Below are 11,290 nucleotides of genomic sequence, written 5' to 3'. Positions count from 1 at the left end.
GCTGGCTCATCTGTGTGACAATGGGCAGATCTAGGATTTTGAAAAGGGAAGTACAGATGATGTAGTGCATCATCATCATCATCATATATAAAACAACACATGCTTTTTCTCCAGTTAAAAAGGAACTGAAAACTTTACTATTAAGCTAGGGGCCTAGGGCTGTATTCTTCAGTTTAGAATCAAAGAAAAAACAAAAATAATTTGATTGGAATATGCATTAACTTGCTATATCATACATTATATAACAAACTAGGGAAAATAATCAAAAGTTGTTTCCTTAGTCCTGTAGTCATTAGAATTAAATGTCTCTTATTCAGATTCGTAAAACAAAATCTAGCTGCCTTGACAGTGTATCCAATGCTTCACTGAAAGCTATTTCCTCACCTGTATTAATGTTCACCTTAATTAACATTCTGCACCTGAGTTAGTGTTGTAGTAGGGCTGTGCGAGGCTTTGGACAGAGCTCTGGATCCAGAGAAGCTTCGGATGCTTCGGTGTCCAAAGCAGCATGTCTGAATCAAAGCGCTGGCCTTGTTAGGCTTCCCAAAGCGGGTGGTTTGGAGCTTCCAAAGCACTTCGGAAAAGCTTCGGAGCCACTTTGGAGATCTGGCTATTGGGTATAATGGGGAAACAATGAAAATCTATAACCTTGTTGTTTTTTGTCCGACTTGGATGAAATTTGCAGAGATTGTAGTCTCTGCTGAGAGCATGAAGCCTGCCAAGTTTCAATAAGATTGGTGCAGGTATTCAGGAGGAATTGCACCCCAAATTCTGAAAGCAAAACTCATGTCACATGTACGTGTTACACCACAGGGGGGTGAAAACTGCAGGGGTGCTGGCCCTGGATAAGGCCACAAAGCCTGCCAAGTTTCAAGAAGATCGGTGCAGGGGTTTGGGGGGAACTGCCCTCAAGCTGTGGACAAGCAAAACTCGTGGCATGGGTGACACTGCGTGTGTTAAAGCAGCAGGGGGGTGACAGCTGCAGGGGTGGTGACCCCTGCTGTAGCCACAACACCTGCCAGCTGTGGAGGAGATCAGTGCAGGGGGTTCTGGTTTCTGGGGCCCTGCACCCCTAGCTGCTGACAGGCAAAACTCGTGCCAGGGGTGCTTGTGCAACTGACTGTCTCTGTGTTGGGGCGTGGGAGACACTACTGCAGGCCTGGCTGCTAAGCTACTGTGTTACTAGTTACCAATCAGTCATGATTCACTCAGTAAACAGCTCAATACACAGGACGTAGCTAATGTAACCAGTTAATTACCATCAATTAACACCTACAAAAGCAGAGACTAAGGAGAGGAAATAATCAATACAGACAATCAACTGCCCCAAGACAGTCAGTCCCACAAGCATCCATGTCCCGAGTCTTGCCTGTCAGCAGCTCGGGGTGCAAGGCCCCAGAGCCCCCTGCACCGATCTCCTCCACAGCTGGCAGGTGTCACAGCAGGGGCCACCAGCCCTGCAGCTGTCACCCCATTGCGCCTTAACACACAAAGGGTCACCCCTGTCATGAGTTTTGCTTGTCCGCAGCTTGAGGAGCAGTTCCCCCCAAACCCCTGCACTGATCTTCTTGAAACTTGGTAGGCTTTGTGGCCTCACCAGGAGCCACCATCCCTGCAGATTTGACCCCTTTATGTTGCAACACATAGAAGTGACATGAGTTTTGCTTTCAAGAATTTGGGGTACCATTCCCCCAAAATACCTACACCGATATTCTTGAAACTTGGTAGACTTCATGCTATCATCAGGGGCCACCATCCCTGCAAGTTTCATCCAAATAAGATAAAAAACAACAAAGTTATAGATATTTCATTGATTCCCCATTATACCCTATGGCCAGATCTCCAAGGTGGCTCCGAAGCTTCGGAGCCGCTTCGGCCGAATGGAAGCAGAAACCTTGTCCGGAGCTCCAGATCGAATCTCTGGCATCTGAAGCAGCCGGATCTGAAGCCAGATTGGATCACTGCCAATTCGCACAGGCCTAGTGTCTAGCTAGTTAGAAAACAGTCTGCAGGGCTGAGGAAAAAGAAGCTACCTTATCAGGAGCAGCTTACAGACGGCAGAATTGCAAAGCAAAGGACAGCTTGATTAGTGGAACCACTGAAGACCACTAAAGAAGAGAGGTTCCTTAACACCTGTGGAATTAAATGTTTTGAAGAAATCTGGTACATTATGATGATGATGAGCCGTGAAGTCTTTTGACTCTTACTCCTGCCTCAATCGAAATGCTGCTGCCACTGCCAGGCAGTTTGTTTTAAACTTTGGGTGGAGCAGGAATCAAATGAGAGGTGCAACAGGACCAGTGCACCCTGCCCTGGATCTACCCCTGTTGCCTTCAGAACATAGAAGGGGAAGTGATAACTCATTATTATTTATTTCTGTTCTCATATCTCCTGGGAATTATTGCATCTGTAGACTCCAAATGAGACCTGATCTGGGTCAGGCTGAGCACTGGACACAAGCAGGCTGAGATCCTGGAGCAGTTGAGTATCTAAAGGGAGGAGATACGCAGGAAGGAGACAAAGCCTGAGGGACAGCCAGGTCACACACAGTGGGGTGGAACCTAAGTGCTCCAAGGCCAAGCCCTCTGCCCTGACCAGTAGACCATGCTGCCTCCCTTGCAGCACCAAGCACTGATGAGGTACCTGTGGGAGAAAGGAAAGCTTCCAGAGTAAGCAGTCCCATGCCTGTCAAGGAGATGAAGCTTGCATGGGGATGCTGAATTCCTGGGTGGGTCCATGGGGGGTTAATTCAGCTGCCCAGCCTATATGCAAAGAGCTCACTGTGCTAAAAACTGTGAGCATCCCTATACCTGGCCTCCTACAGATAGTACACTATTCTGCCAAGGACACATGCGTCACATAAGCTATGTTGTCCAGAGTCTGTCACTCCTAGCAGGGTCACCCATGGTGAGCAGGGCTGATGGGAGGTTCCAGACAAACCACAGACCAAGCCCCAAGTCCTCAACAATGCATCAGGAGGAAGATGTCAGTATCTCAACCACTGTAAAGATGGAAGAAGGCTGCAGTGAGATGGAGGTCTCCTGTCATCTAGGGTTCTCCCTTGCCACTGGGCTCATATCTCCACCTTGTCAAGATTGTGTGGTTGATGTTTTTGCACTCCAGCTCCTTCGCGTTAAACATTCGCATGCAAGCTACCACAGCAAGCATGCGTTACATGGGATTCCAGCAAAACCATCCACTAGGTGATGCTGAACTATGACAACCTTTCAAGAGGAGGTTGGATATGCATCTAGCTGGGGTCATCTAGACCCAGCCCTCTTTCCTGCCTATGCAGGGGGTCGGACTCGATGATCTATTGAGGTCCCTTCCGACCCTAACATCTATGAATCTATGAACCTGAATGGATTTTTGCATGTGTGGATAAGGACTTGAACTAGCCACAAAGGCATACATTTGTCCTCCCCCTGCTGCCACACAGCCCAGTCCTTGGAGTCTCCCATAGCCCACAGCCTGACAGCAGGCTCCCCAGAGGGCACCGCACTGTGAAAGCTTAGGGCTTCATTTGGGGTAACTCTAACCCTTCCTAACACTAATCAGCATTGCCAATGGCTGCAATTACACTCACACTTATACCAGTTCCTTTCAACCAGTATAACAACTAAACGTTTCAGATCAGTGGGAGTTATGTGTTTGAGCTTTTACATCTATCCTTTGTGGTACCTGGGACTTAAATCACTCGATTAGGTAAGTCTGCCTGAAAATTGACTGTTTTCCCCACCAGATGAAATATACCTATGGTTCATCACCCTGTGATTCAAGTCTCCTACTAGGGTAACAAGATCCAGTAAAAGGACCAAAGAGTTTCAAACACTCTCAATCCAAAACACCCCTGCTTTCATTAGTAAGATTTTATTTCCTGAGTACCCGTGAGGGCACAAAAATACTGCGTTCTCCAAGTAACTCTAGAGCCTTAGGGCTTTGGTGGAAAAGAGAACCCACAGAGATCTACTTCCAGTCAAAATTAAATCATCCAAATAATCTATGTTTATTTAGGAAAAACTTCAGACCTATTTGAAGACTCTAAGTGAAGACAAAGAAAAGCTCCTTGGATTGAAAATGAATGGAGATGAGAGAATCCAGGACTATCTGGTAGGTGGCTGTTGTCTGGCCCAAAGTCTCTGGCCTCATTAAAATGACAGAAAAGGATTTGGCAAAAGAATCAAATTGTTAATTGCTAAGGACTTTTTGAAGGAATAGATCATCATCCAAGAAAACTAAGGAAGTAGAACAAAAGCCTTTGCTTGGTACAAAGCAAGGCTTGGTAGAAAACTAGATAGCATGGGAATGCGCTGGTTTTGGAATGAAGACTTTGAATTTTAGATAAACTAATGTCATCGTAGGAATCAGGAAGGTATGGCTGGAAGGCACCTCACAAGATCACCTGGTCCAGCTCCCTGCTCAAGGCAGGATCAGCCCTGACTTAAACCATCCCAGTCAAGTGTCTAAACCTACTTTTGAAACCCCAAGCATGGAGATCCCACTACTTCCCTAGGGAGCCTCTTCCAATGCTTGACCACCCACAGAGTCAGAAAGTGCCTCCTAATCTCCAACCTGCATTTCCTCTGCTGCAGTTTGAGGCTCTTTCTTCTAGTCCTGGCCCCCACAGCCACAGAGAGAAGCCCATCTCTATCCTCTCTATAATTGTCCTTCAGGTATGTGAAGACTGTTAAAAAACCACACTCAGTCTTCTCTTCTCTATACCATATAACCCTAGCTCTTTCAACCTTGCCCCATAAGTCTTGTCTCTGAAGTGTCTGATCATTTTTTGTTGCCTTGTGCTGGACTCTTTTCAATCTGTCCACATCCTTCTTGAAGTGTGGGGCCTAAAACTTGAAAAGGGCTCCCTGGGAGAACTTGCATTTTAGTGCCCTTTCTTTGAGTTTAAGTATGTAGTAGTATTAGTGAAAGTTTCAGAAATAGAGCCCTGGGGGAGCTACTGAGCTGGATCAGGAAACTTGCTTCCCCATGGGCAAGCACTGCTCCTGCTGTGAACGAATAAATAAGGTGGACTGAAGCAGGTGTCACCGTGCCTGCATGTGTCTGGCCTGGTTTCCTCCTGAGCAGCAGCTGGACACTGCTCCTCCTGCCTGTGGCAGGGATTGGACAGAGCAGGTGGGGTGAAGAGGGGGGAGAGTGCTGCTGTGAGTGTGGGTTGCTCACACATGTGTGCGTATGGGACGCCCCCTTGACCACAGCACCCTGGGCAGTTGCCCATGTTGCCCACCCATAAGGCCAACCCTGGGGACAATTCACTTGTCTTAGGGTGGTGCCCCTCTGACCATGGCATCCTGAGCAGTTGCCCACATCACCCACCCAGAAGGCAGGTACTGGAGATAGTTCAGTTGTCTTAGGGTATGTCTATATGATGGTGGTGTCATGCCCTGCCTGGATTGCTTCCATCATCCCTTGACCATCTACTCCTGTTCACATGGTCCAGACCCAAGGATGCCTTGATGGGGCCTCTTTGGAGAGGTTGCTCTCCAGAGTGGCTAGGGAGGATGTGTTCAGCAGTTCTGTGCCTGAGCCACACTGTCACTGCTGTGTAGAAATGCCCTTTGGGTCTGCAAGAAGTTCTCTTTCCAGCACAGTCAGAACCTTTCGTTATTGGTTTACAGCAAAAGACAGAAGCTGAGAGACAGAAGCTTGTGTCTGAATTTCAACAATTGCACCAATTTCTGGAGGAACAGGAGAGACTCCTGCTGGACCAGCTGGGAGAGTTGGAGAAGGAGATCATACGGAGTCGGAATGAAAAGCTGTCCATGGAGATTTCCCGTCTCAGCGACTTGATCAGTGAGATGGAGAGGAAGTGCCAGCAACCAGCAAGTGAATTCCTACAGGTGAGACTGTAGTAATGACAGCCCAGTGCTCCACACAGGGAAGGAAAGACTCCTGAGTTCTAGACATTGGAGTCCCACAATCAGAGATCAATCCCCCCGCTAACATTAGCTTAGACACCCCCATCACTCTGTGCATATTTATATCCATACTTGCATCCCTAGTATGTGGCATGCAAGACTCAGAGCCTCTCTCTTTCTCTTTCTTTCCTCTCTAGGATGTCAGAAACACCTTGAGCAGGTACATGGTTCCTCTCACCTCTCCTGGCACTGGGAAGGGGTAGCAGACCATGATACAACCACATCTCCCCAGGTTCTGCAGCACAATCGGAGGGGCAAGTCATATTCTGGATACAAGTCTCTCTGGAGAACTTAACCCCAAGGATCTCACTTTTTAGACAAACTCTGGGGTTCTCTATTCTGGTGGATGGATTATTACTAACCTAAAATATTTCCCAGAACTGCTATATACAAGGGGGCACTGGCTGCCCTAAGCATCTGTGTAAGGGGGCCTTTCATTGCTAGATCACTGTCTACAATTCTGTCCAGGTCCAGCAATAACTGAAAACTTCCTCTGGGACATGATAACCTCAGATATTTTTCGGGAATATTAACCTCAGATATTTTTCAGGAATGATAAATCTCCCAGGGGTTTTCTGGATTTCTTCCTTACAACTTTGCCCAGGTTAGGAATGACTGAGAATCTTTTACCAGGGCCTTGTCAGAAACACATGTTAAATGATCTGAGGTAGGGGCTTTTTGATCCTCCAAGTGGACAGATGCCCACAACACAAAACCCATCAGAAATATGAGAGCAAACTGACCATCTGAGCATGGAGGCCAAATGAGACTCAGCCATAAGGGCTTCCTCTTTGAGCCTCAAAGCTGGTCTGGTCTCTTCAGACCAGTGGAAGAATCTTCATAGGATGTTCTGGGGTAAGGTGGCCTGTTTGAACAACGACTGTCACTAGCTAGGAATCAGACTAAATGATTAGAGTTCATTGACAGATGCAGAATTATGTTTTCCAGGTGCAAGAAGGGGAAGTTCCAGGAGCCACTGGAGATTCCCTCTGAGTTGAAAGCAAGACTTGCAGATTTCTCCCAGAAAAATGTTGCCCTAAAAGAGACCCTGAGGCAATTCAAAGGTACCAAGAAGAGCTCTGAGAGGGAAAATGGGGATGAGTCTCTGAGACTGTGGGAGAAAATAGGCTCTGGCCAGTGGGTCAGTAGCTGGATTATTCATAAAAAGTATATAAAGTTGATGGATTGAGCAAGTGTAGTCAGGGCCCAGACATTAGACTAGCTCACATCCTTTGATCTCAGAAATGTTACTGAGGCTGAAATTTAGCAAAATGGCCTACTGAATGCTTTACTATAGCTCTCCCGAGAGAGGCAGCCTCCTGAGATGGCATCATAAATCAGAGGCTATGGAATCCAATATCTGTGACCCTTTTCCCCTCCAGAAACTCTACCATGTGACCTGGAGAAGAGAAGAGGGGAGCTTCTGGGCTCCTACATAAAGGGTAAGTGCTAGTGAAAGCTTCCCTTTAATGAACAACATATTTCCATGAAAACAATCCTCTCCACCCCTGACAACAATGAGAAGCATGAGTATTGCCTGGCACGCAAGTAGCCTAAAGGCAGACCATGTCATTTGGCTTAATATATACCTGCAGCCTTACAACTCAGTTCAGAGGGGGAGTAGCGATCACTACCCTTCCAGCCGCTCTTGTCTTTGTTCCTGGCAGGAGAGGGCCAGTCCTGCCAGTTCTTCTCCACCCTCCTTGTCAGGAAGCAATCCCAGGCTTTCCCAGTACAGTTGATCACTGCTTTATGCTCTGTGAAGAAGCTGCCACCTCCTTTCTCTTTGGGCCTGAAATCACCTGTTCCCACCTTAATTCCTACATAGTGCTTTTGAATGGCTCTTCCTCAGAGCTTCAACCTTATCCTTGCTTCCCTTCTGCTTTGTTGTGCCTCTACTATTGGGAATGGCAGCCCCAGAAGGGGAACAGGGAGTTGCAGCTTCTAGAAACCAACAAGAAGCTACAGAAGGACGAGGAACTGTAGAGCCACGTCAGTTTAATGTTGGGGTCCAAGACGGAGGCAGCTCTTTGGGGTCCAGAATGGTGCCAGCCAGAACAGGGCTACTGGATGTGGGAGGAATGACCCAGCTTGCTCCAGAGCTGATCTCTGCCACTGACACTGTGATTCTCTCTCCCAGTGCATGTGACTCTGGATCCAGACACTGCTCACCCTGATCTTATCCTGTCTGAAGATCACAAAACTGTGAGATGGGGAATGAGACGGCAGGATGTACCCAATAACCCGCAGAGATTTGACACATGGCTGTGTGTGCTGGGCTGTGAGGGATTCACCTCAGGGAAACATTGCTGGGAGGTGGATGTGGAGGTTGGTGGAAACTGGGCTGTGGGAGTGGCTAAAGAGTCTGTGAGCAGGAAGGGACGGATCAGCCTGGACCCTAAGGCAGGGATCTGGGCTATGTGGCAATGCGAGGGCCAGTACCAGGCTCTCACCGCTCCTCGCACTCCTCTGTCCTTGAGCCAAGCACCCTGGCGGATCCGGGTCTGTCTGGACTATGAAGGGAGGCGTGTAGCAGTTTTAGATGCTGATAAGGAAGTACCAATCTTCGTTTTCCCACCTGCCTCCTTCACTGGGGAGAGAATCTGCCCTTGGTTCTGGGTGGGGAGAGGATCCCGGCTCAGACTATGACAGGGGGATGTGTTCTGGGAAAGTATAACAGCTTATGGCCTGGTCAGTTAGACCAGCAATCTTAGACCACCAAAACTGTACACAGTCGGCATGTCTACATGTGAAATTAACGCAAAGCAATAAACTCTGGTACATTTCATGCTGGAGTTTATTGCTCCTGGTGCTGTGTTTACACGTGTTCCGGGACCGCAGCATGTTGAGCCAGGTTGGAACAGCCCCAGCTGGCAGGGGGTCAGCCTGGCAGCCCAGGTTTGCTTGGACCCAGATCAACATGCTGTGGAGGCATTGACTGGGGCATGATGAGGGTGCTTCAGTGCAGAGGTAGCCAGCAGGCAGCCCCTGCACCGAAGCACACTTGTGCCCCAGCAGCATCTACACATACATTGCTGCACACTAAAGAACTCTGCTGCAGGATAGTACTTGTATTTACAAGTACTAATCTACAGAGGAGTTAATTTAGTTTATTGTGGCCTAATAGGGTCACACTATGTAGATGCAGAGATTTTGCTGCAGAGCTAATTAGTCAGTTCCACAGTAAATGCATAGTGTAGACACATCTAGAGCAGTGCTTCTCAAACTATCTGATGTGGCGGACTGGCAATTTTTTTTTCCAGTGGGCCAGGGACCGGTGCCTGGTTCAGCCGGTGGCAGCAACTGCATGTAACAGCGCTACACAAATGCACGACCAGCTGGTTCTTTCTTTCCTCACCTCGCACAACGTGACATCACCTGGAGTGTTGGAACATACGAACTGTGGCGCTATGACATATCAATGTTATGTTTCTGAAAATATATTTCTTTCTTTCCTGGCAACTCGCTGTGGACCGGCGACCGGTGGCTTGCGGACCACCGGCACTGGTCCACGGACCACCACTTTGAGAAGCACTGGTCTAGAGTATATGTCCATACTGCAGCCTTAGGTCTATTAAAATTATTAGTGACTTATGCAGTTTATGCTGTTACTATATGTTCTGAGGTAGATACAAATGGTAATTTTGTTGTTGTAACCATAAAGTAAGGATAGAAAAGCAGGAAAGTAACAAGGAGATATTTTTAGCTGGTGAAGGGAGGGTTAAGAAATCCTCCATCACAGGTGAGACTAGGATGGGGTTCAACGTAGACAAATGCAGGGTGCTGCACCTTGGGAGAAGGAATCCACAGCATACATACAGGCTGGGGAGTTCCCTTCTTGAAAGCACAGAGGCGGAAAGGGATCTTGGAGTCATTATTGACTCCAAGATGAACGTGAGCCGCCAATGCCAGAATGCAACCAGCAAGGCCAGCCATACCTTGTCATGCATCCAAAGATGCAGCTCAATCCGGTCCAGAGAGATGATACTCCCCCTCTAGGCGACTTTGGTCAGGCCGCAGTTGGAGTACGGCATCCAATACTGGGCACCGTACTTCAAAAGGGATGTGGCCAGCCTTGAAGAGGGTTTAGAGGAGGGCCACGCGCTTGGTGAGTGAGCAGCAGGACAGGCCCTACTAGGAGAGACTGAAGGACCTGAACCTGTTCAGCCTCAGCAAGAGGAGGCTGAGGGGGGACCTGGTGGCTGCCTACAAGCTCATCGGGGGGGATCAACAGCAAATAGGCAGAGCCCTTTTCTCCCCAGCCACCTGGGGTGACAAGGAACAATGGTCATAAGCTGATGGAGAATAGGTTTAGGTTGGAGATCAGAAGGCAATATTTTACAGTTAGGGTGGCCAAAATCTGGAACCAACTTCCCAGGGAGGTGGTCCTCGCCCCTACCTTGAGCAAATTCAAGAGTGGGGTCTTGTGAACCCAGCATTCATTCCTGCCTGTGGCAGGGGGTCAGGCTAGATGATCTGTTTAAGTCCCTCCTGACCCTAGCTACTATGAAACTATGAAACTTCAGTTTTATAGAGACATAAATATTGGCTAGTTGACAACTTCCAGGACAACTGACAAACTGGTTTGGTCTGGTTTCTAAGGGTCCCAGAAATAAAATTGAAACTGACCAATCGAAAATGCTTTTTTTAAGAATGCATGTGTGTGTCTACACACACGCACACACGCACACACGCACACAATATCAGTAACTTTCATCTGTGCTGTGTGTACTTGGATGCTGACAGCACTCCTCAGTTTTAGATGTATTGGATTTCAGAGTTGCTTGCCACATACAGAGGAGGTCTTTGTTTGCCACAAGGATGTCTGTGAAGTGAGACTTACTCCATGTCAGTCTCTGAGGGTCAGCTTGCCCTAACAGTGAAGTTCTCTGTCAGGAGCCTTAGTACAAAGCACATCCCGGGCTGGCCTACAGGTTGCTCAACACACTCACTTTGGAGTAACATTTTCCTTGCTCCAGGATGCTCTGATCCTGATTCCTGAAACTGGACCCTGTCTTCCTGACCTACCTCCACACTCTTTGACCACAATTCACAATCCCAACTCATCCTGTAGCTGTGTGGCTCTGATTCCAAAACCTCAGCTCTTACCTTTAGGTCTGACTGCCCATGTCCCAGTAGCATAACGCCTTTCCTCTCTGCCATTGTAAAAGTGGCAGTTTATAGTGGGCAAGTAGAAATAAAGTTAGTGTTACCCAGCTTACAGGTAACCTTGTGGGTGGGCTACTGATAAGAGGCATAAACAGGTCTACAGCCCAGCTTTCATTTGCTTGCACTTTAAAACATGAAAACAAACATTTATCCCAAAGTCTATCTGGCTACTTGTGACAGCACAA

General features: G+C 47.9%; 1 protein-coding gene across 1 annotated transcript in view; it reads left to right on the top strand.

Annotated features, from left to right (window-relative positions):
• LOC102384504 (zinc finger protein RFP-like) overlaps positions 1-8,709 on the top strand; it is a 9,444-nt gene extending 735 nt beyond the window's left edge. Inside the window, exons 2-7 of the mRNA XM_025199874.1 lie at positions 4,015-4,110; positions 5,637-5,858; positions 6,074-6,096; positions 6,885-7,000; positions 7,319-7,378; positions 8,077-8,709. Coding sequence (XP_025055659.1) covers positions 4,015-4,110; positions 5,637-5,858; positions 6,074-6,096; positions 6,885-7,000; positions 7,319-7,378; positions 8,077-8,585 — 1,026 coding nt within the window. The 3' untranslated portion in view covers positions 8,586-8,709. The remainder of the gene's footprint in view (positions 1-4,014; positions 4,111-5,636; positions 5,859-6,073; positions 6,097-6,884; positions 7,001-7,318; positions 7,379-8,076) is intronic.
• The last annotated feature ends 2,581 nt before the right edge of the window (positions 8,710-11,290 follow it).

Source organism: Alligator sinensis, unplaced genomic scaffold (assembly GCF_000455745.1).
Source record: "Alligator sinensis unplaced genomic scaffold, ASM45574v1 scaffold1097_1, whole genome shotgun sequence".
In the NCBI taxonomy this organism is placed as follows: domain Eukaryota; kingdom Metazoa; phylum Chordata; order Crocodylia; family Alligatoridae; genus Alligator; species Alligator sinensis.
The sequence above is the reverse complement of the archived record's forward strand: the minus strand, read 5'-3'. Positions and strand labels throughout refer to the sequence as shown.